The sequence below is a fragment of the Lutra lutra genome, chromosome X, assembly GCF_902655055.1.
Source record: "Lutra lutra chromosome X, mLutLut1.2, whole genome shotgun sequence".
In the NCBI taxonomy this organism is placed as follows: domain Eukaryota; kingdom Metazoa; phylum Chordata; class Mammalia; order Carnivora; family Mustelidae; genus Lutra; species Lutra lutra.
Window position 1 is genome coordinate 4,945,980 of NC_062296.1, and position 24,202 is coordinate 4,970,181.

The following is a 24,202-nucleotide window of genomic DNA, read 5'->3' on the forward strand; positions in this document are numbered from 1 at the left end:
CAGATAAACAGACATTCAGGTGGTGGGTGAGTAGTTCCTGAACAGTACCAACATACACTCACTACCGCTAGACCCGGAGCGGCTTTAAACAAAAACCCCAGTAATACGTAAATGCTATCTGCAGTGATCACTCACACCACGGGTACTATTTTTAAATCATATGACACGTGCCACCTGCAGCACCGCCACCACACTGGCCTTTGACCGCTGTCTGAGCACACCGGGCTCTCTCATGAACCCCGAGCCTCTCCATCCTCTGCCCCTCCTAACTCCCCTTTCCTGCCCTCTCGTCTGAGAAACCCTACAGTTATATTCTTCAAGACTGAGCTGTGAAAGCTTCCCTGACTACTGACACAATTGGTGGCTCTGCCCTCTTGTGCTCCCACAGCATTTAGTTCCCTTCTCTGGCATGTCTCTTCCTGTGTTGAATTTTAATTTCTCTTCCCATTTCTGCTTCTCTTGCCAGGCTTGAGCATGGAGAGGAATTATATCTCTCTTATTTTTGTACTGAGAGCACCTAGCACATCTCTTGGCACACAGTAGGAACTCAGGAAATGCTGGATGAACGAATGCTATAAATATAAATATTTTACAAATGACTGGTGAAGGCCAGGTAGCCGTCCTTTGTTAATAATTACTAGAAATCACATCCATTTTTCCTAAAATCCAAGAAGAGACAAGATAACTTATGTAGAATGGTTTTAGAAGTTGCAGCACATGGAACTTTCTAAACGCTACTGACCTCCTTAGTACTCCATGCTCACATGACCGAACACCCAGAGCAGCATCCCTCAGCCTTCGTCCCAGCCCAGCACACCTGTGGGATGTACCTCACTGTCAGTGCTCACTGCAGATGATCAAATGATCAGGGCCTAGCAGAGTTCTCACAGCTTCCAGCACTGCCTGGCTCCCAGGCCTGAAGGCCATCTCCAAGCCAGCAACAGGAGCAAGTTAGCAGAAAATCCCAAGGCTCCACGCTGTGACCAGGGTGCTGGCTTAATGTCATCTCCTCCCAGATCCCCACCTCCTACCTCAGAATCAGTCTGCCAGTTCTGTATACTGCTGAGAGTTGCCTACTCAATGAATAAGGCTCCCTTGAGGAAGCCTCAGGCATTCAGAAAAGGACTTGGTGGGTCTAGTGTGCCTACTGCAGCGAGTCTTAACCTGTGCCGCTAAAAAGTTCACGATCAACCAGTTCTGTGCCAGATGGAAATAGGCGGAGGGTCAGCTGGCAGCCCTGTGCATCTGAGTGCTGCCACTTGTAAATCATTCTGTTATTGCAGTTTTCTAAACCTTTGGCAATACAGCAGTGGGCTTAGACTCACCAAGATCAAAAGGTTAGAAAGGAGAGCTGGAGCTATGGCCCATGCCTTGGGACTCACAAAACCATGATAGTGGCTATTTTTGTGACACACGTACTCCACAAAGTAAAGGCAGCCACATTCTGCCTTAGTGTCATGGTCTTTCCTGTCTCTCTAATGGAATGGCTGTATTCAGAAGGAGAGAAGATGAGAAGAAAGAGGACCAGGCCACAGACCATCAGGAATGCAGTGACTGGAAGAAGCCATTTTAGATTTCTCCTATAGGCTCTGGAGAGTCATTCATTCATTCATCCATCCATTCATTCCACAAATATTTAATGAGTCAGGTACCATTGCAGGTGCACAAGATACATAATGGGCAGAATCATGGCCCTGGTCCCACGGAACTTATAGTTTAGTAGGGGAGACAGGCATTAATCAAATAAACACACAAATATAAGGGTACAAATAAGTGCTATGATGGAAGAATTCAGCATGCTACAGAGATTGTATAAACAGGTATCAGTGGGCTCAGGCAAGTCAGAAAGGCTCCTCTCAGCAAGCAACAAGTGAGCTGAGATCTCAAGGATAAATAAGAGTTAATTAACTAGGTCAGGAGGAGAAGAGAGGGAAACATTCCTGGCAATGAGAACAGCATGTGCCAAGGTCCTGGGGTAGGAGAGAGAAACTGAAGTGGTTCCAAATTAGAGGCAGAGAGAAAGGCAGCAACACCAAGGCTAGATGCCCTGGCACAAGGTATCTTCCTGTCTACACCCTCTGGTTTGCACTCTAGCTGTCTAGAAGGCCCTCCTCAGCATGGAACAAGACTAAAGAACAACATCAAAAACTAGGTGTACCCACGAAACATGACACATCGTTAGCTAAAAAGTCAGACTTGCCAATATTACCTGACCACTGTCTTAGCAGTCACCACTGTGAGGCAACACGGCTCACTTCTACTGAAGCAACACTGTATCAGGACATTGGTGCCCTACAAAAGGTCTTTAGAGATGCATTTCAATTCCAGTAGAATTAAAGTGTTGACAAATATATTGATAATTACTATAAATCTGTTTAGATACCTAATATTTCATTGTAGTTTACATACACCAAATTTTAGGGGGTGGGGGAGAAGCCACAGGAAAAGAAAATGGTTAAGGATGTTATCTGTGCAGCACTACTGTGCTTGGCAACTGTTAGCCAGTTAGAACACTTGAGACAGTTCTTGGGTTCTGAATTATCTGTCACCTTGCAAAACTGTCCTGGAACCATCTATGTGCAAAGCACTATGCAATCAATCATGAATTTGGCTTCCCATCCGGCTGAGATTATACTCATTCTACAGATAAAACACATAAGCAAGTGGCCCAAGGACACAAAACAATTCAGATTTTACTTTTCTTCTTACCACCCTCACCAAACAATGTAGACACACAAGGCCCTTCCAACTCCAGCACCAATCCTGCTACCCTGTAGATCACTCCTCACCCCCTAGGAGTAGCAAAGGAAGGTGCTGCAGTCCCTCCTCCCTTACCTCCTCTCAACACGCTCCTGGATGCAGAACAGCTTCAAGGCCAACAGTGATAACGACTGCACCATGATTGGGACATTGGCACTCCAGACCAGAAAAGGAACTCAGTAGTGCTAGAAGAGGAACAGAGCACCTAGGAAGCCTCAATGGCTTGTAACTTAAAATGTCACTGTCCTCAGGGAGACTGCACTCCCAATACTCTCTCTCCATCTCTCCCAAGACTTCCCTTCATCACCCACAAGCAGTTCAGGCAGTGGTCTCCACTGGGTTCCCCCAGTACAACACTGCACAGTTGTGTAGTCCCACAAACATTTTATAAGGGCCTGCTCTGTTTCAAACGCTGTGGGAGATGCTGGGGATAATGAGGTGTGCAGGGGATGGTCTCTGCTTCAGGGCGCACACAGCATGGGGGAGGGAACAGAGTTACAGAATACTTGGGCAAGTGCAAGGACAGGCGCTTGATTCCTTAATCAGTGTTCTCTCCACACTGTCCACTGGATGGATACTCCCCAGCTGGAAAACAGGACAACAGTGTCTACTTCCTGCAAATAAACTTACAGTGAAGACTGAGGAGACACCGTGTATGGGAAATCGTCAGGTTCACCCCCCAGAGGCATTATGTAAGGGACTGCCATACCCTGACACCGACTCCGAGGATTCAGCGTCGTTTCAGATATCACTCGACAAAGCAGCAAACAAGCTAGAGGTGGGCATACATCCAAGGAAAACCTCAAGGGCTCAGAGGAACCGGAGGAAACAGCTGGGGTGTGTGTGTGGCGGGGGGTAGGGGTGTGGGGTCAAGCGAAACGGCCCCGACGCGGGGAACAGAGGACAGGCGGCGGGGGGCGGGAAGGGGGCGCTGGGCCAGCAGCCAGGGTGGGCTGGCCCCAAAGCAAAGGGGTTCCCGCGGGGCCGAGGGCGGAGGTGGGGGTGCTGAAGGCACCGGGAGCGGGAAGCACGGCCCGGAGAGCCGCTCGCACCACGGGGAGCTGCCCCGCCGCCCGCCGCAGCCTCACTCCCGCCGCGCCTCCCCCGGCGGTGCCTCACCTCGGGTTGAAGTCCTGGAAGAGGCCCCTCAGGTTCATGGCGGAGAACTTCGCCGCGGCGGCCTCCTCCTCCCCCCTCCCCCCGCGCCGCGCAGCCTGCGCGTTACAGCGGGTTCATGGTGCCGGCGCGAGCCGCGTCCCCACCGCCGCCGCCGCCGCCGCCGCCGCCGCCGCCGCCGCCACCGCCGCCGTCGCCGCCGCCGCCGCCGCCCGGAGAAACCTGAGCCACCGCCTCCCGCCCCTCCTTCCAGGCTTCCGTACGGCGGCGGCGCATGCGCCCGAGCCCCGCCCCGCCGTCCGGGCAAGCGCTGCGAGCCGCGTGCGACGCCGCCCTCTTAGCTGGTGGTGACCGGAGGAGGCCGTGGCCCTGGTTTTCCCTGGGGCCCGCGGGGGGCGTGGAGGCTGGGAGAGATGGGGAGCCTGGAGGAGGCGGCGGAGAGCCGAGCGGGGAAGCGCCCTCGGCGCAGGCCTGCGGGAAGGAAACGCGCCACGCGGGAATCTCGCGGGGAGGTCTTCGCGGACATCTGTCACCTCGCCCTGCGGTGCCTTCGGGAAATTTCCCCTAAGCCTGGGCGGGAAGGGGGATAGTGGCCACGGTGACTCGTTGCATTTTGGCGTTCTCATCCCAGACTTCACCTGTTAGATCTGTCGGTGACTCCCAAGTCTGCATCTCCATTTCTCTCCCAAGGCCCAGCCCAGCACATGGATACGTGCTGGTGGTCCCACACTCAGGTAACCTAGTGCCACAGTCATCTTTCCTCCCAACCGCCTTCCCGTCCTGGGTTGCCCTCTCCGTTGGCAGCACAACTATTCATGGGGGCATCCAAACTGGAAATCTGGTAGTCATCTTCCTGTTTGCTGAGTTCAGAGATTTCTTGGCCCCTGCCTAGACTTTGTGGTCACTTCCCACCTGGCCTCCTCCTCCACTCCAGGCCATCTTATAACTGCCAGGTTCACCTCCCTTGCACAGGTCAACATCTTTGGCCTCAATTTTTCTCCTCTGCAAAATGGAGATGATAAAACCGACTTCCTAAACTTGGGTAAGAGAGCGTACATAAATAACACTGCTTGGTTCACACTAAGTGCTCAGAGAATGTAGTTGCTCTCTCGTGCTCTTTCCAGTTCCTACCTCCTCAAAAGTCTGTTTACTCTTGGAATTAGCTGGGCAAGTTCACAGCAGGTGACCTAGTCTACCTTCCTCACTTCCGGCTTATTTAAGACTTTTCCATGAGCACAGCAATACCTTAGACATTAGTCTAGTATCATTATGGGTAATAGTTGCACTTTGTTACAATAACAGAGTTTCATGAATCGCAGTTTTCATATGGGTTAGCCCTGGGGGCAGCTTGAGAAGATCACAATTATAATAGTCATACCTTGCCGTGATGTATCACCTTTCTTCCAAGAGACTGAAAACATTTCACAAGTGGTAATTAGGCTTCCCAAACCCACTGGCGAATGGATATTATTGTAGGAGCTGCTTTTCAATATGAGTAACCTGAATCAGGTTTGTCAGCTGCTGAAACACCAGAACCCCGTCCCAGAGTCTTTGGTCAGTTCCCTTGCCCATCCTCCAGGTAGAGTCCAGTGTCTACCCCTGAGGAGTTTCCCAGTGAACATTTAAATACACAGGAGAAAGCTGAGGCATAGAGAAGCTTGTCTGATGTGCCTTGAGCTACCCAGCTGGTAGAGGTACAGGAGCAAAGAGGCAGCAGGGGTTCCTGCCGAAATTGCAGCCCGCACTCTGCAAAGAAGAGGTAGTTGCCAGTGGCCAGACTGACCAGCACCATCTTCATTATTGATGACCTCCTCATAAACAGGCATTAAGACTGAGATTGTTTGTCAGTTAAGATACTTGAACAGGAGATACTGTTGCCTTTTCAGAAACTTCACCAGCAGAGACCAGGCAGGCTGCTCAGAGTCCAGAGTCTTGAGGGCAGGCGCTACTTTGGTGAGGCCCCAGGGAGTCCCAGAGCTGACCCACTGCTCTGCAGCTCACAGTCCCCCAGACATGACTAGGTTGTGAGGGATGCCCAGCCCAGGGAACAGAAAACCAATACACAAACCGGTTGTCAATGTATTCTTTTGTTCCAACAAGCCAGATTGCCGAGGGGAGCTTATAAACCTGTCCATGGGAATAGAAGAGAAGGCCTCGTATCACTAATCTTCATGAAGTGGATGTACCTGGTCTGCCTCAGCCTCACTGGAGGTCCAGCCCTGTACTCTACCAGTGCTGTCATGGAAATAAAAATCAGAATATCCATGGGCACTTGGATGGCTCAGTCAGTTGATTGACTGCCTTCGGCTCAGGTCATAATCCTGGGATCCTGGGATTGAGCCCGCCTCAGGCTCCCTGCTCACAGGGGAGCCTGCTTCTCCCTCTCCCTCTGCCCCTCCGCCCTGCTTGTGCTCACTCTCTCTCTCTCTGTCGAATGAATAAATAAGTTCTGTAAAAAACATCAGAATATCTGGGTGTCCCTCTTGTCCTCTCTCCAGCAAGTGCAAAAGACACTGCTGCCAATCTCCTGCCAATCTCAGACCCCTCACTCAGTGGCCCGCCCTGAGCAAGGGCCCAAAACGTCACTGGCCTGCGTGTACAGATGCGTGAGTGACCCAGATATTGAGGAAAGACTCTGGGCCGTACACAGGTTGATGCCCTCATCATCTCCCCTAGCCAACTTTGACTTGCCACCAAATTTCAGGGCCCGCTTACTACAGACTATCAACATTCCTTATATAAAGGCATGAAATGGCTCAGGATTGAAAAAGCATGACCCCAAATAAGCCAGAAAGCACACTCATGTGGCTTTGGAATGGGTACATGTTACAATGTCCCAGAAGCATCAGTGTGTATCTGGACCATGGTTTTGAAGACTACCTTGGATTTGTAACACCCTTCTGTTAAGTTGGTGGCTTGTCCAATTAAAAATTCACATTGTCTCCAAAATGATGGGGTGGAGGTAAGACTTCTCAGGAACAGGGCTGTGAAGGAGAGAATCCTGGTACCTACAAACACTTTGGTCATGGAGGGCCTGGATTAGGGGATAAAAGTGGCTGTGGCCCAACTCTCACACCACTGGGGCTCCTCCCCTGGGCCACAGCAGGGTGGGGAGAGCATGGAATTAGAAGACTCAGACCAGCTTCATCACTGCTCTCGTGGAAGGAGGGACAGCTGGGATCCAATCCTGGGGAAGGCTGGCAGGTCTACTAAACTTCCTGGGGGACCAGCTTGGCAACATTTTCAGCCGGGAGATGCAAGGTGCCTGCTGAAGGCTAACCCTCTCTCAACCTGAAATTCTCCACTCTAAGTTCCCCAAAGTCCACACCCCGAATTCCACCAATAAGAAATCACTGGGGACTCCACTTGCGAAATGGACCCCTTGCTTCCTGAGAGGGCCCTTTGTTTCTAGCTACTTAAAGTTGACCTGAGTAAGTGTGTAGTCTTTCTGTTCCTGAGATCTCCCTGGGAGGTGGTTGGAGTCTGGATGAGGGTACAATAGAACACATAGCTGGATTTGGGGGCTCAAGGAGCTTGGGGTGGAGGCTGGGAGCAATGGAAGAGACCAAGAAGGTAATATGTATGGTTCTACTTGGATTTATAGCTGCCTCTGGTCTTCTTCAAGAGCCCAGAAGGAGTCTCTCTTCACCATAGATGTTTCCCTGAGGACAAGTGGGTCAGCATCCTTTCTGGAGCAAGCTTCCCAGTGAAGGAAGCAGGGACTATTTCCTTTTGGAAGGTGGAGGGGGCAGACTGTGTCTGGGCCCACAGAGCCATCGTGGTGTCCCTGTGCTATCCCCCCTGGACCTATGCGGTCACCAGGGGCTCCAGGAAGGCTTCCCATGTGGGGGAAGGAGACTCCTGGGATCCTGTCCTCCAATGAGATGTGCCTGGAAAGCCCAGGTCAGGTACAAGGGCCAGGCCTTTTGGGAAGGCAGGAAGAAACGTAGAGGTCACCAACCACTTGCCCACACAAGTCCCTTCTCTCCTCCCCACTGTCCTGTTCTCATTCCTGTGTCTCCACTCCCTGCTTGCCTTTTGCCCTTTGTGCTTGCACATTGGCTTTCTGTCACCTTTCTCTGGGACCCTCTGCCTTTACTAATAAGATGTCCCCTTCTTCCCCATGTCTTCTCCTGATGTACCCTTCTGGCCAGGGCAGTCTGCAAACTTCACTCCTCTGTCAGCCTCAGCTAATGTCGGGCACTGTGGAAAGCACTGCTAACACTTAGTGTTGTATGCGATAAGCTTCCAGAGCAGGAGAACTGCTGAGCTGAATCTGAAAGGCCATGGAAGATTTCCAGTCTGGAGGAAAAGAAAGGGGATTGCAGGCAAAGGGAACAACCCTTTCAAAGGTGCAGAAGTCAGCAAGTGGAGGCAGTTGGACTTTTCAGGAGAAAAATGTCCTCTATGTTCATTCTCTGTGGAGTTTCTGGAACACCCTTCCCTCAGGTAGGCCCTCTAGTTTGGGGTCTGAGTGCTCATCGCAAAAATGTTTTACCCAGAATGACCCCCAGACCAGAACAGGACTCAGTCGAGGCTGTACTAGAGTCTGTGTGTAAACGCAGCATACAGAGCCAGGCAACATGCAACATTTCAGTGAGGTTGTTCCACACATTTCAAATACAGGAAGATTGCTTTGTTTCAGTCTCCAGTCTATCCTGGGATCCTGTGGCCTCCTACGATGATTGTTTTCTCTGGCTTGATGTACAGCATGCTCCCCTGCCCTGCCTACTTGCAACCCTAGGCCAATGGGCAGTGAGGACTTAGCTGAGGAAGCTTGCTCAGGGAGAGCTCATGAAATGAATGCAGGAGTCAGACCATCCCAAGATCCCTTCTAACAAGTAGGCCTCCCTTCTCCATACCTCAAACTGGGCCCCCAACATCTGCCAGAACAATGATCTATTATTCCTCAGTTTGTAGTAGCAGCAGGCATGATCTGTGGACTCCCATTCTCCCTTTTTCCTACCACATTCTCCAGGTTATCGACATGCTGAGGGTTTTTTTGTTTTTAAGATTTATTTATTTATTTATTTATTATTTATTTATTTGACAGACAGAGATTACAAGTAGGCAGAGAGGCAGACAGAGAGAGAGAGAGAGAGGTAGAAGCAGGCTCCCTGCTGAGCAGAGAACCCGATGCGGGGCCTGATCCCAGGACCCTGGGATCATGACCTGAGCCAAAGGCAGAGGCTTTAACCCACTGAGCCACCCAGGTGCCCCGACATGCTGAGGGTTTTTGAGTCTTGTCATAGAATAAGTTGTACCGTATTTGCCCAAGACCATCTATTTGAGATGGGTCATCCATTGGTAACTGATTGTCAAAGGAAAAAACCTTGCATCGATCAATTTACATGGGGATTGTAAGACATAAACTGATTCAGCAACATTAAAATGTGGGAAAGAACATACATCTTAGATGCCTAGTAATAATGGCTTCTTCTTACTGACTACCTACTTTGAGCTTGTCATTTTATAGACAGATGACACCTTCCATAATCTTTGTTAGGGGTTGAATTATAGTTTCCCTAAAATTATGCTGAACTACTAATCCCCAGGACCAGGGAAGGTGACCTTCTTTGGACATAGGATCTTTGCAGATGTACTCAAGTTCAGATGAGGTCATTAGAGTGGGCCATAATGCATCTGACTGGTGTCCTCATAAGAAGAGGGAAAGCTGGACATACACAGGTACAGAGGGAATACAGCCATGTGAGAAGGAAGAGACTGGGGTGATGTGACCACGAGCCAAGGAAAACTTGGGGATACCAGATATTGGAAGAGACAAGAATAGAGCCTCCTCCAGAGCCTTCAGAGGGAGCATGACCATACCAACTCCTTGATTGTGGACTGTGAGCATCCATAAATGTGAGAGAAGAAATCCCTCCACATCCACTTTGTGGTATCTTGGTAGGCAGTCCCAGGAAATGAGTATAATCACACATCAAGGCACAGAGGTTGTACTGTTTTATCTTCCCTATGTTACAGAAGAGGGAACTGAGAGCCATATATTGGACCAGCCCATGTGTATTTTCCCAGCCCCATCAGATCACTATCTATCCTGAAATGGAGACGAGTAGTGGTGCACTCTAAGATAGAGGGTGTAAGGATAAAGTTTCCCGTGGAGGTGAGTTTTGGAACTATGGCCACTGAAGGCTGCTCTGGGGTTCAGGCATGGCCCTTGCTCTCCCATTCACCTGTCCAGTCTGGTCTCTTTCTCTCCTAGGTGGCTAGGTGACCCAAAGTTCTGCTGCAGGCTCATTCCCCAGGCAGGCTGGACGTCAGGCACACAGCAGGCCAGCAGTTCAAAACACCCACCCACGAGGTCTAAGGACTCTCACTGCCTGCCCACAGGGAGAGGGGTCTTTGGGAAGACCCTTCATCCAAGTGCTAGGTAAATGTGACTTTGCCTGGATGCTGTCTTGTGGATGTCCCTTGGTGTCACACCCCATACTTGCTCATGAAGAGCCCTAGGGCAGCTGCCAGTGACATCTGCCACAGACGAGGGCAGGTGAGAGCCAGGCAGGAAGTGCCCCTTGCCAAGGAGACTGGAGTTTAGAGCAGGCTTTGTCATGGCTGGGGGATGGGAGCTTCTCAGAGAAGCAGGACCATGGCTGAGATGCTTCACACCAGCCTATCAGGGGCAGGCTCAGGGCAACTACAGAACATCAGATCTTCCTGCTAATGGTCAGAGAATCTCCTGTCTGGTATGCCCCACCGTGGCCACAACTGCCAGGGACCTGGGTGATGTGTGTCAGCACAGACAATGCTGGAGAGAACCTTGCACTCTGGAAATGCCTCCCTGAGGGACCCCCATGGTGGTGTGTGGGGCATCATGAGTGCTACATCCCAGCAGTCCATGATGGCCTGGATCAAACACCATCTCACAACCTTCAAGTCCATTCCCTCCAAGGACAGCATGCAGTGTCCCTGCTTCCATCCTGGAGTGCCCCACAGGCTCTGGTCCTGGGACTTGGGCCAACAGCATCCAATTCATGATATCATCCAGGCTCTAGCTCAACTCAGCCCTATCTGTGCTCCCATGACCCTCCCCTGCTCAGCCCAGGGCAGTCCAGATGGGATGCGGTGGGGGTGCTCCTCCTTCCACCTCTCCTGGGGTGGCTGAGCCTCTGAACAGCCTACTGCCTGGGAACCTGAAGCCCCCTCCAGCACGGCTGCTTTCTAAGTCCTCATTTCACTCTGAGGGTGTCTGGGGTGTGTGGGAGAGCATCCCAGTGACCACCGCCATCATCTGCTAGTCTTCCCTCTGCTCCAAAGGCCTGATTGCAGACACCAGGGTCCCAGCTGGCTCTGGGGATGACTGACCAGTACACACGCCCTCTCTGGCTCAGCCTCAGGAAGCAAAATCTCAGAGTCACCCTCACAAGGCCATCAGTTTAATCAAACATTTGGTGTTACATAGGGAATTATTAGAAAATAACTCATAATCATAATGATTTGTCACACAATCACATGGCAATTATTATTATTTACCAACTTCTAGGAGACTCACCAAGATGCTATATCAAGTCATGCTGTCTCTTCCTGAACCACAGCAATTACGAAAGAGCATTTTCCCCCATTCACTGTCAAGTGGAGGTAACTGCTTATGAACATCAGCATTGGGGACTGAGAGGTTAGCAGTGGGGAGACAGGAGGACAAAGCCCCCAAGCTCTCCAGACTGAAGCAAGGTTCAGGAGAGACTGGGTAGTGTGGGCAGCAAGGGAGACAGGGGCTGCCAGCTGGGACCCGGGAAGAGGATACCCCTTTCTAGCATGGCCACTTGGGTGCCTATCCTGAGCTTCCCTGGACGTTATGGTTCTCAGGAGACTGATGGGTGCAGCTCTTGTCCCTAGAGAGTATGGATAGTACCCCACCAATTCCTGCAAACAGCTTCCTATAGGGCAGCTCCATTTTTGAACACCCCCACTCCTGCCTTGCACTTTAAGGGTGCAGAATCTGGAGTCTCACACCTAAAAAGAATACATGCATGACTTAAGTCCCTGAGTATGAGAACAGGTGGACTGTGCTCTGTGATCTTATGGTGTGGTAATGAAACCCATGGCTCCTGATGCTTTTTAAAATAGAAACAGCCTCATGCAGCTTCCTATGCCCCCCAGCTTCATAGTCAACATTCTCCAACTGTCAGGACCCAGTTCCCCAAACTTGTCACTCATTTTCTCTCACTGGGGTGAAGAGGATGATTGATCCTATAAGAAGGAAATTGGGGAGAGGAGTACTTTGTCCTCATAGGTGGTCTTATCTTTGTAGCTCAGCCACAGACCCCTGTGTATGTTCCATTTGGGCCCCTGCAATTGTCCTGAGTGGTGGTACAGTTGGACGGACCTTAGAGTGGCCAAGACCCCTGGGAGCAAAGGGGCAGGGATGTGTGCTTTCTCTTTCCAACCCAGGATGCCACATTATATGCAGTTGTTATGTCCCCTTAATGTCCTCCAATCTGTGATAGTTTCTTAGTAATTCCAGTTTCATTGAAACTGTATTATTTCCCCAATGCTGATGTAACAAATCACCATAAACTTAGTGGTACAACACGAATTTATTAGTGGAACAACACAAATGTATTCTGTAACATTTCTGGAAGTCAGAAGTCCTAAAATAGTCTCACTGGGCTAAAATAAGCAGGGTTGTGATACTTTTGGAATTCTCTGGGGAGATAGGTGTTTCTAGAGGGTGACCATGATCTTTGGCTCATACACACTTCCTCCATCTTCAAAGCCAGCAATGGGAGGTTGAGTCTTTCTCACACAGCCTCCCTCTTCCACATTTGGACCGTTGAATTAACATTGGGTCTACCTGGATTATCTTGAACAATGTCCCTATATTAAGGTCAACTGATTAGTAATTTTAATTCCATCTTCAACTTTAATTCCACTTTGATGTGTAACTTAACATATTCCAGCTCCGGGCATTAGGATGTAGACATCTCTGGGAGGCCAGTGTTCTGCTTATATCAATGGCATTGACACTTCTGAGGACTACTTGTCCAGTTTTGTTAGGATGTACCTCAGTCTGAGTGTGTCTGATGTCTTCTCATGATGAGGATGTCCTTTGGCATTATCATGGAGGACAGCACAATGAGAAAAAGCCTTTCTTGTTGCAAGTACTGTATCTCCAGCACCTTCAGATGCAAGGAACAGTATGTGCAAAGGCAAGGAGGGCACCTGTATTTGGCGATGGGGAGAAATCCTAGTGGTTGGAGTATTTTGGTTTGAAGGTAACCTTGCAAACTATGTTGGCTACTCCCCTTCCTACTCTGTCTAGGGAAGTCTCATCAAGATCGTTGGTGAATATGGGTGTGCTCTCCAGACCATACCCAGGAATCAATAGGCATGTGCTGTGTGAACTGGCTATTTGTAAAACCTTTTGTGGCTCAACCCAAACCCAAGGATACATGAGTCCTTGACCGTAGCAACTTAAAGATCCGAGCCAACAGGAAAGAGGAGAAAAGCATAGGCATGAAGGCCATAGCCACCTGCTGGCAGGAGAGAGTGTGCAGTCAGCCATAGTTTGGAATCCTGACATGCTGACTTCACCAGAATACCAGGAGCACCAACCAGGGACTGGGACAAGGGGTCTCCAGAGTCCCCAGAAAGCTCAGTTGCTTACCTTGTCCATGATCCAATAATTAGAGGATGGTGGAAAGCATTCAAACTTTGCCTGTTTGGGTAGTTGTGGGGGTTAGAAATGCCAATAGGGTTTAGGGAAGAGGGGCTCCAAATACTAGGACCTTAGAGCTGGAAGTTCTTTATTCATTCTCAAAATAAGTGGTGAGCATGTACTATGTGCCAGGCACTGCTCGAGGCTTTAAGGATACAGCATTGAACTAATTTGCTGCCTCTGGAGTGCTTATAATCTAGTGTGTGTAAAGCTGTAGAGTTGAAATGAACCATGGAACAAAGTAAAAGGTGAAGTAGGTTGAATAGTGATCAATGCTATGGAAACAAATTGAATCCACAGAATTGAATAAGGAGTGTTGGGGATGGGGTGGAAGGAGGGATTGCAATTTAGGATTAAGTATACATAGAAGGACTCATGGAAAAGGTGACATTGAAGGAGAGACTTGAAGATGTCTCAAGAGGAAGACTAGCAGCCTGACAAAAGCAAATGCCCAGTGGAGAACAAAACATGCAGTAGCTCAGGGCTCTGCAACAGAGAGTAGGAGGCAGAGCTCTTGAGAGGCAAGTTTGGAGGGCCTGATCCTCTGACCCAAGGGTAGCCTTGCAGCAAGATCAGTGGCACTGGTACTGTGAACTGACTTGTTGCATTGAGGTTTTTATCCTAGGTTTCTGACTTGACCTGGCGGATAGGGAGCAAATGCAGGTTTAAGGATAAAGGAAAAGACAGACACCATTGACTTGGAATAGGCAAGGCTGTTGTCTTGTTGTGGCATCACTGCGGTAGACAGGAAAATGGTGCCTTTCTTGAGCAGACTGTGTGCAGAACAAAGTAAACACCTTTCTGCTGATGTCTAGAGCTCTTATCGCAGAAAAGACCCTGTGCCTTCACTGAGAGGCATAGTCACTTTATCAGAGAGCTGTATTTCCTGTCACTGTAACTCACCTCAGTGGGAGCCCAGAAGCAAGTTCAAGTTTTTTGGGAGGAAAGTACTCCTAGGTAGTACTGTGTGCTTCCTAGGGCATTCTAACAGAAGGCATATCACTTCAGGTTCTTCTACTGTTGCTCAGAAGGTCACTGAACAGAGGATTCAGGCGGTGACACCTCATGCCTGCATTGTATAGTACATCATCAAACTTTCACCCAGTGATTGCACCCATCAGTTATCATGAACTACATCAGTTACATTCCTGGGCTTGCAAATGGTCATTTCCTTTTTCCTATCATGCCTTACACTTTCCTCACCTGGAATCCTCCAGTAAGAACTCCCCTGCATTTACTACAGGTATTGCATTATGTAGTAATACAGTTAGTAGAAGAAAAGCAAGATAAAACCTTAATTCTTTCCCTTGGAGGGTCAATTCTTAGAGCAAGAAGTGTTTGTATTTGTTACTTCCAATGGAGTCCAAGGAATGACTTTTATTACATTTTTTATCTTAAAAAAAGTTTTCAATTTACAAAATTATCATAAAGATAGTAAAGAGAATTCTCATATACCTTGCATCCAGTTTCCCCTATTGTCATCATCTTATGTTATTATTGTACACTTGTCATAATCCGAGAGGGAAAACAAAAACAAGGACACTGGAGGAATCAAAGCTTCTGGCATCTATAGCTACAAGAAATAACACCCAACTCCCAGCCAGATCAACATAAATTACACATGAGACATAATGACCTCTGTTACTATTACCCCACACAATGCATTCAACTCTAAACCGAAATTTACAAGACCAAAAGGCGAGGAAATACATGATTTGAACAGACAATACAAATATCAGAACTAGATTCAAATATGACACATATGTTGGAATTAACAGACTCAAATATGACAACAATTTTGGAACTAACAGAGGATGTAAAATAACTATGTTTAAGATGCCAAGAGGCTCTACTGGGAAAAAAAAGTGGAAAACATGGAAAGACAAATGAATAATGTCAAAGAGAGAAAAGTTGCATTCAGTGAAATGCACACAGTGGGAAACTGGACAAAAGACAAGGGGTGTTTTATTTTGAACCAAATATTTGCCAAGCAAGAGGTGATGAGGGAGAGCCTATATATTTGAAATGAATCAGGGATGTGAATAATCAAAATGTATAGAACATATTTTGATACTGATTCAAAGAAACTACATTTAAAAAGGAACATATGCTTGCCTGAAAAGTGCAAAAAACAAACCCATTTCACTGTATTAAAGAGTTATTTAGTGATAATCATGGTGGCTTTATGTTTTATAAAAGAGTACTTATCTTTGTGAGATTCATACTAAAGTACTGAGTAATGAAAAGGTACATTTTGGATATACTTTACAATATCCTAGCATCTGAGATACCAGGTAGGTGGGGGTATATTTGGAGCCTGATTGCTCATGTATAGAAGACTGTTGACCCTGGGTGTCAGGTATATGGGGTTCATTATTCTATTCCCTACTGTTTACACGTTTGAGACTTTGTGTAATAAAATTTTTTATTTGTAAATATCATGTCATTAAGTTTGAAAACCTAAGTAAAATGGATTGTGGTTTTTAGAAAAAAAATCGACAAATTTTCCATAAAGAAATAGAAAACCTTAATTGAACATTATAAATTGAAACCGTATTATGAGCTCAAGCAACCATCATATATTCCAGGGCAAGGCAGTTTTCAAGGCTAGTTCTACCAAATGGTTGGGGAGAACTTATGTTAGGTAAACTCAAAGTGGAGAAAAATATGGGAAATTTTTTTCTATTCATTTCCCCAAGCTAGTGCTCCTGGATGTAAATGCTAGAGGAGAAACCTACCTTGAAAGAACACTTAAGCAAAAATTACACATATAGCAGCAAATATCCTAAGTAAATGTATGCATATTCAACATAGTAGTGAACTAAATAGACAATAGGCTGTGCCCAGTGATCAGAAATATATGTCTTAACATAAGAAAAATCTTTCAACTATATTTACCTACATTGACAAAATAATGAAACTAAAAATATCGGATTACACATGGGTACAGAAAAGTCCTCCCAAAGAAATTCAACACTAGTTAATGGAAAAAACTTTGATCAGAATAAGATGAGAAAGGAATTTTCTTTTTCACTTCTGTGCAGCTAAAACTACTCTTAAAAACTGAAGTCATGAAAAAGACACAGAGAATGAGTAACAATGTCTGAACAATAAAATAGGAGAAAGCCCTGGGGAAAACTGAAGACTGAGGAACTGGTACTTGTGTTTGGGTTGGAGACTCAGGAACATCAGGGATGCGGGGAGGGAATGTAGGCTTTGTAAATGCAGACGACAGGATTGACAGGGGGACCAATTTTCAATTTCTGCTTCTGCTTCCCTGCCCAGACCTGAGGCAGGATCCCAGAACACACATGATAGTAGCCCTGGTGTAAGAACCAGAAACAGAAAAGATGGGATGAATGAGGCATTTCATTCCAGACTCTGTGCTAATAACGACCTGAAATCAACATAGTGGTAAGGAATGCTCCATCTAAAATGATTTAAATATAATACAAAGAGTCACCTGAAATACATTAGCGAATATCAAAGCAAATCATATAGTAAGAGAAGATATTTTTCATAAAGTATATAAACTCTACAGATAAATAAATACATAATTTATAAATGCATAAAGTACCACACATGCATATATACGTCCATGTCCACATCTATGTGATATGTACATACATGTGTATTTAAAAACATATAATCTACACATTGTGTATACTTATATACCATTTCATATATAGTACAAAAAGTACCTATTGCCAGTGTGTTTCTTACAATGAACGAGTACGACCAAGGAAAACTCACTGCAGCGGACCCTGCAACAGTGGATAACCCTAAAACCCTGGGACCGAACCCCAAACCTCCTGCAGCTGCTCAGCCTCGTCAGTAAATCAAATGTTTTTATAAAATCTTCAGACTGTTGCTGAAGTCTGGCCGCTGGCGAAGGGACCCCTTGGAAGGAACGCTTCTCCTCCGACCCTGCCCCACGGTCACGGGCGCTGCAGGTCCACATCAGGCATCTGTCCCGTGACTGCGTGTGTCCCACAAGGGTAGAGGAGGGCCTCCTGGGTGAGGGCCGAGGGGTCCCATGTCCCAGCGCACTGTGTCCCTGCCAGCAGCCCTGAGACACCCCGGGCCCCGGGAGCAGGTGCGGCACAAGCCCCGAAAACCATCCCGCTGGGGCTCAGGTCTGCGGTGAGCGGGGCCCAGTGCTGCCAGAGGGCAGGCGAGGCGCCCAGGGGGGACCGAGGGACCCTCCTCCCCGCTCCCCTGCTCCCACCTCGCCCACCCGGGACCCATCGCCGCCCAAGGTGCTGTCAGCCCTAGGGGACCCCTTCCTCTGGGGTCCGGATGTGACGAGCGCCGACTTCCGCCTCCGAGGCCTGAGAGAGGCGAGGCCCTGCGTGTGGGAAGCCGGATTCAGGTTGGCGGAGGGAAGGAGTCCAGGCCCGGCAGCCAGGCGTGCAGGTAGACCCTGCCCTGAGGGTGCCCCGAGCGGGGGACGTGGGGGGACTCCCGGGATCCAGGGGGCCCCTGGCACCGCCACCGGGCTGAGCCCTTCCCGCCGGGGCCAGGGCAGGGGACACGGGTCCCCAGAGGGACGGGCCCAGGCCCTCCCTGGAGTGGGTGTCGGCACCTGAGGGAGATCGGTGGGGCTCAGCCTTCCCCGAGCTGGTGCAGCCCCTCGGGCCCTGCCGCGGACCGGCCCTGGGGCCCCTGGGGAGGGTGGCCACAGGGCGCATCGGCTGAAAGGTGCCTGGGGGGCCCGAGGGGGCTGAGGAGCTTGGTCGGAGGGCAAGGATGCCGGGTCAGGAAGACCGCGGCCCAGGGAGTCCCAGGGAGTCCAGGGGGGACGGGGTCGGGCCCGAGCACGGGCAGCACCGAGGGAGTTGGGAGCCCAGGACACAGGGGTCGATACTGAGGTCGGGCCGCAGGATCAGTCCGGGCAGGCACCGGGCGGGATGAGGACACGAGGCCAGCGTGGCGGGACTGGCGAGTCCGGGTCTCAGAGACACTGGGGGCCTTGGCAGAAGGAGCGGGGCCTCCCTCAGTGGGGTAGAGGGGCGGGCACAGGTCCTGCTTTGTTTCATGGTGAGGATGTAGGAGGATTGAGGGACCCTGGACCCCAGCCCAGAGTCAGTCAGGAAAGATCCGTGGTGGGGGATGGGAGCCCGTGGCGAGTCCGGACTTCCGCATCCGGGTCTCTGAGTGACGGAGGGCCTGGTGTAAGGAGCCGATCTCAGGTCGTCAGCGGGAGGGCTCAGGCGTGAATGGGAGTCACGGTATGAACCCTGAGGGAGGCCAGAGGGGACCTCACAGCATTCGGTTCCCAGGGTCAGTTAAGAAAGGCATTTGGGCGGGATGGGGGTCTCGTATCCCCTAGGGTGGGACTCGCGCATCAGGGTTTCTCTAGTGACTGGGGACCTTGGCCGAAGGAACATGGCCTCCCTGGGTGGGGGGCGAGGAGAGGGGAGGGCACAGGTCCTGCTGGGCTTCACGGTGAGCATGCAGAGGGAGGACTGAGGGACCCTGGACACCAGCTCAGAGTCCGTCGTGGAAGGTCCGTGGTGGGGGATGGGAGCACGTGGCGAGTCCGGACTTCCGCATCCGGGTCTCTGAGTGACGAAGGGCCTGGTGTAAGGAGCCGATCTCAGGTCGTCCGAGGGGAGGGCTCAGGCACGAATGGGATTCAAGGTATGAACCCTGAGGCAGGACAGAGGGACCTCACTGATGTCAGGTCCCAAGGCCAGTTGGGGAAGTTCTCCAGGCGGGATGGCGACACGAGGCCAGCGTGGCAGGACTGGCGAGTCCGGGTCTCAGAGACACTGGGGGCCTTGGCAGAAGGAGCGGGGCCTCCCTCAGTGGGGTAGAGGGGCAGGCACAGGTCCTGCTTTGTTTCATGGTGAGGATGTAGGAGGATTGAGGGATCCTGGACCCCAGCCCAGAGTCAGTCAGGAAAGATCCGTGGTGGGGGATGGGAGCCCGTGGCGAGTCCGGACTTCCGCATCCGGGTCTCTGAGTGACGGAGGGCCTGGTGTAAGGCACAGATCTCAGGTCCTCAGAGGGCAGGGCTCAGGCGCGAATGGGAGTCACGGCATGAACCCTGAGGGAGGCCAGAGGGGACCTCACAGCATTCTGTTACCAGGGTCAGTTTAGAAAGGCATTTGGGCGGGATGGGGGTCTCGTATCCCCTAGGGTGGGACTCGCGCATCAGGGTTTCTCTAGTGACTGGGGACCTTGGCCGAAGGAAAAGGGCCTCCCTCGGGTGGGCAAAGACGTGGGGGCAGGTGCTGCTGGGCTTCACGGTGAGGATGCAGAGGGAGGACTGAGGGAGCCTGGAGTCTAGCCCAGAGTCGGGGAATTTCCGAGAGGGGGATGGGAGCACGTGGCGAGTCCGGACTTCCGCATCCAGCTCTCAGAGACACTGGGGACCTTGGCAGAAGGCTCGGTTGCTCAGAGGGGCAGGGGGCAGCCCAGGTCCTGCTGGGCTTCACGGTGAGGATGCAGAGGGAGGTCTGAGGGAGCCTGGACCCCAAACCAGAGTCAGCCCCTAGAAGTCTGAGTGTAGGACACGGATTCCTCATTTGTGTTCGTATGTGCATGTGTGTGTGTGTGTGTGTGTGTGTGTCCCTCACTCGCCCACCTGGGTCTCCCAGAGGCTGGATGCCCCGTTGTCTGTGAGCCGATCCACAGGCAGTACAGCAGACAAAGGCATAGGCACCAGGGAGCCCCGTTGGAAAGGGGAAGAAGGCCCGAGAGACCTGGACGCCTCATCTCAGCCCCCGCGGTCAGCCCTGGGAAATCTTGGGCTTCGCCGCTGCACATCGTGGTCACAGACTTGAGCCAGTGGGCTGAGGGGAGCGATAGCCTTGGTGTGGGAGCACCGGCCCCGGGACAGCAGACAGGAGAGGCCCGGGACCCGCTAGGGCTCGAGGCGAGAGGACCTGAGGGAGTCCCCAGGGAGCCCGCTGGACCGCGCCTTGGTTCAGCCACGGGAGGCTCCTGGGGTGGGCGATCCCACGCCGTGCATGGCCACTTCAGCCTCAGGGCCTCTGAGGACCGGTGGTCACAAGGATGGAGCAGCCGCTCAAGAATGCGTAAGGGGGGAGATGGGCCGTGTGTTGCTGGGGGGAAAGGCGAGGACTGCAAGGAGGACTGCAGGATTGGGGACAGAGACCAGATTTGGTCCCAGGAGGCCCCAGGGACAGATGACCGCATAGGGCGAGCCCTGCATTCCCACCAAGTCTCCCAGACCCGGGGGTCTGGGTGGGAGCGTCAGGCTTCAAGATCTCCCGGGCGGACGGCGGGCCTGCTGTGTTGGAAGGTGAGGACCAGAGGGAGGACTGAGGCATCCTGGTCCCCAGCACGTTCAATTCGGAGAGGAGGCCCCAGTGTAGGAGGAGCACATGCCTGTCCTGATGTCCACATCCGGGTGTGAGAGACTGCGGGCTGTGGTGAGAAGGAACAGGGCCTGGGGTGTGGTGGGCTTGTGTGCGTGAGGGTGTGAGTGTGGAGCACGGGGTGGGGAGGAGGGTCACAGGTCCTTCTGGGAGTGAGGATGAGGACCCTGGGGGAGGACTGGCCGGACCCGGTCCTCCCCTCTCAGCAAAGAAGCCAGTGCCCCGGAGTCCGGCCTTGCCCTGTTGGCAGCCCAGGGAGGATCGGTCAGCGGTGGCCCAAAGTGGCAGGCATGCTCACTTGTCTCATGGGCTGGAAGGTGGGGAGACCTCGGGGAGTGAGGTCTCGGGCTGAGGGGCACCTGGCCTCTATCTCAGGTTGGGGGCTGGGTGGAAGGGCCGGCCCTGGCAGGAAGGAGGATTAGCCTCCCGGGAGCCTGAGGGCATCCCCATCCCAGGACAGAGGGGTCGGTCCCCACCGCCAGCCCTTTGGGATCTTGCTGGAAGCGGACGGTGGGGGATGGACCCTCGGACATGGGCGTGGTGGCTCCTCACCCTCCTCTGGGAGCTCTCAGGGAGGCGAGGGCCATGCTGGGAGAGGTCGGAGTCGGGTCATCCGAGGAAGCCCACCTGGCAGACACACAGGAGGCCCTGGTCCTGGCAAGAGTCAATGTGGGGACCCCCGAGGCAGGAGCGAGGGCTCCCAACCCACCCCTTGGGACAAGGAGGGGATGGCCCAGAAATCTGGCCAGCTCTCCCTGACCGCCCTGAGAACCCTGGCCGGGTCTGTCAGGCGCAGCCCCTCTTGGTCCCCAGATCCCTGGGCTCTGGGAGGGGAGGGCCTGTGCCTGAGGGTCTGGACTTTGGTCAGTGGAGGAGGCACGGGTGGAGGTGGGAAATGAGGAGATGCCTCCCACAACTGGATCCCCAGGGCCCAGGCCTGCCCTCACACTTCTGTCAGCCATGGGGACACGGGGGTCGGTGGGGAGACGGGGCATCGGTGGGCAGACTGATTTCTCCTCGCTTTTCCTCCTGGCTTCTCCATGAGATGAGGCCTCGACACCAGGAAGGTGGCCTCCAGTCAGCACAGGGAGTTTTCCCAGGCATTCCGAGGGGTCAAGGTATAGACAGCGGGTCGCACCCATCCAGTATAGACGGAACCCGACGTTCGGCCATCCCTGGAGATCCGTGACGAGCCCTGTAGACCTAATGCAGGCCGGTCCAGATGTGGACCCCCTCGCTTTCCTTCCCGGAGGCTCAGGGCTGCGTGGTCTTGCTGGGACCCTTTGGCCTCTGGGCCAAGCGGGGTGGGGCTTAGGTCCTGGCAGGGGAAAGAAGTCCCCCGAGAGGCCAAGGAGGGGACCGCCCAGCCTGGACGGGTGGCCCACTCAGGGAGTCCAACCCAGCCCTCCTGTGTGCCCTGGGCCCCGGGCCTGTGCTGTAAGTCTGCACCGTCAGGTGCCTCCTCCTTTGATCCCCCAGGGTCGTCGAGAAGGGGCTGTTGAGCCCTCGGTGTGAGGCAGGAGTCCCTGGGATCACGGTGCAGGTGAGTGCCAGTGGTCAAGGTGAGGTACTTGCTCTGAGCCTGGAGCCAGGGGCTCGCCCATCCCAACCCAGAGGGGAACCCTGGGCACCCATGGGCGACGCAGCCCACTGTCGGCTCTGGGACGTCCGGGCCTCTGCTGGCTGGGCTGCACCCTGAGGAGCCGCGCACATGTGTGTTCAGGTTCAGCCCGACACCAACGCCATGCCCCTGGGTCAGAGGAGTGAGCTGAGGAAGCTGGAGGAAGACCCTGGACCAGGACCAGGCCAGGGCCTGGAGGAGGCACAGCAGTGCGGGGCTGGAGGGGTGGAGGCCCTACCTCCCTCCTCCGCCTCTGCCTCCTCCCAGTCCACCGTCCCGTCCCTCTCCTGCTCTGCCCTGTCTCTGGGCCCCCCGGAGGAGGGGTCTGCTGCGGGGACCCCGAGTCCTCCCCAGAGCCCTCAGAGGGCCTGCCCCTCGCCCGCGGCCATGGCAGCCACTGTCTGGAGCCTGCCCGACCAGGGCTCCAGCAGCTCAGATGAGGAGGGGTCCAGCACCTGGGAGGAGTCCGAAGAAGCCGAGCCTCGGCTCTCAGACGTGCTCCAGGAGAAGACAGCTGACCTGGTGGGGTTCCTGCTCCTCAAGTATCTCACCAAGGAGCCGACCAGCCAGGCGGAGATGCTGGCGATCGTCGGCGAGGATGAGCAGGACGCCTTCCCCGGGATCCTGGGCCAGGCGTCCAAGTGCATGCAGCTGGTGTTCGGCGTGGAGGTGAAGGAAGTGGACCCCAGCGAGCACTCCTACGTCCTGGTCCCCGTCCTGGGCCTCACCTGCGACGCGATGCTGAGCATTGAGCAGGGCGCGCCCAAGACCGGCCTCCTGGTGGTGCTCCTGGGGGCGATCCTCCTGGAGGGCGACCGTGCCCTCGAGGAGGTGGTGTGGGAAGCGCTGGGGGTCATGGGGGTGTATGCCGGCGAGGAGCACATCATCTATGGGGAGCCCCGGGAGCTCCTGACCAATGTCTGGGTGCAGGAAGGGTACCTGGAGTACCGGCAGGTGCCCGGCAGTGACCCTGCCCGCTACGAGTTCCTGTGGGGTCCCAGGGCCCACGCGGAAACCAGCAGGTTGCAGGTGCTGGAGTATTTGCTGCGAGTCTATCCCGGGCTGCCGGTTCCCTCCCTGGCCCCCTCTGAAGAGGCTGTGAGCCATGAGGAAGAGGGGGCCTGAGGCCCAGGGGCGGCTGTGGTGCGGTCCCGGCTCCGGCGGGGTCGGCAGCTTGTCCTGCGGGGCGCTGGGCACGGAGTGAGGCCGTTTCTTGGTTCTTCCCTGTGTGTGTGTGAAGAGAGAGCCCTGGGATTTCTAAGCAGTGCAGGGCCAGGGAGGGTTGGGGGGAAATGCAGGGCAAAGAGCCTCCTTTGGGGGGTGCGGGGGGCGGTTCCCTGCGATGCCTCCCAAGTTCAGAGCTTGGTGTCCCTGGCGAAGCTCTCCAGGGGGCTTCCTTGTTATAGGAGGCTTCGTTGGCTTCAGCGGCTGAGTGTGTGAGTGACATCCCCCAACACAGCGTTTGTCCTGACCCAGTTCAAGAGTTACGAGTTTTGTCATGTCCCGGGGCCGTCTGGGGGGCTCCGTTGGTTAAGCATCTGCCTTTAGCTCAGGCCAGGATCTCAGGATCTTGCGATCTCACCCCACATCGGGCTCCCTGCTCAGTGGGGCCTGTTTCTCCCTCTCCCTCTCTGTGTGCTGTTTCTCGAATAAATAAATAAAATGCCTTGAAGCACAAAG

At 52.6% G+C, this 24,202-nt stretch overlaps 2 protein-coding genes across 7 annotated transcripts in view; one reads left to right on the plus strand and one right to left on the minus strand.

The window, feature by feature from the left end:
• The window catches only part of LOC125091820 (transmembrane protein 185A), a 38,005-nt gene extending 33,914 nt beyond the window's left edge, over positions 1-4,091 (minus strand). The window contains exons 1-2 of one of the 4 annotated variants that reach the window (XM_047715827.1): positions 3,880-4,091; positions 2,836-2,945 (exon numbers count right to left, since the gene is read on the minus strand). In XM_047715827.1, coding sequence (XP_047571783.1) covers positions 2,836-2,900 — 65 coding nt within the window. In that variant the 5' untranslated portion in view covers positions 2,901-2,945; positions 3,880-4,091. The remainder of the gene's footprint in view (positions 1-2,835; positions 2,946-3,879) is intronic. The other 3 variants (XM_047715825.1, XM_047715830.1, XM_047715826.1) reach the window with 3 other exon arrangements.
• A 13,847-nt stretch (positions 4,092-17,938) lies between these two features.
• Positions 17,939-23,757, plus strand: LOC125091660 (melanoma-associated antigen 8-like). 3 transcript variants are annotated; one of them, XM_047715407.1, is made up of 3 exons: positions 17,939-17,968; positions 22,381-22,463; positions 22,625-23,757. In XM_047715407.1, exon 3 carries the CDS (start codon positions 22,646-22,648, stop codon positions 23,645-23,647), a length of 1,002 nt encoding a protein of 333 aa, XP_047571363.1. In that variant the 5' UTR covers positions 17,939-17,968; positions 22,381-22,463; positions 22,625-22,645; the 3' UTR covers positions 23,648-23,757. The 3 variants fall into 3 exon arrangements, with proteins under 3 accessions (XP_047571363.1, XP_047571362.1, XP_047571364.1); XM_047715406.1 differs by lacking the exon at positions 17,939-17,968 and adding an exon at positions 18,771-18,835 and having other exon boundaries at positions 22,381-22,444; XM_047715408.1 differs by lacking the exon at positions 17,939-17,968 and adding an exon at positions 19,173-19,195.
• The last annotated feature ends 445 nt before the right edge of the window (positions 23,758-24,202 follow it).

Excerpts from the sequence above, each read along its gene's own strand:
- LOC125091660 (XM_047715406.1), top strand. The coding sequence starts at position 18,786 with ATGAACCCTGAGGGAGGCCAGAGGGGACCTCACAGCATTCGGTTCCCA. Across the intron at positions 18,836-22,380 it reads CACAGCATTCGGTTCCCAGG|GGTCGTCGAGAAGGGGCTGT; the intron begins GTCAGTTAAGAA and ends TTGATCCCCCAG. Across the intron at positions 22,445-22,624 it reads TCCCTGGGATCACGGTGCAG|GTTCAGCCCGACACCAACGC; the intron begins GTGAGTGCCAGT and ends ATGTGTGTTCAG.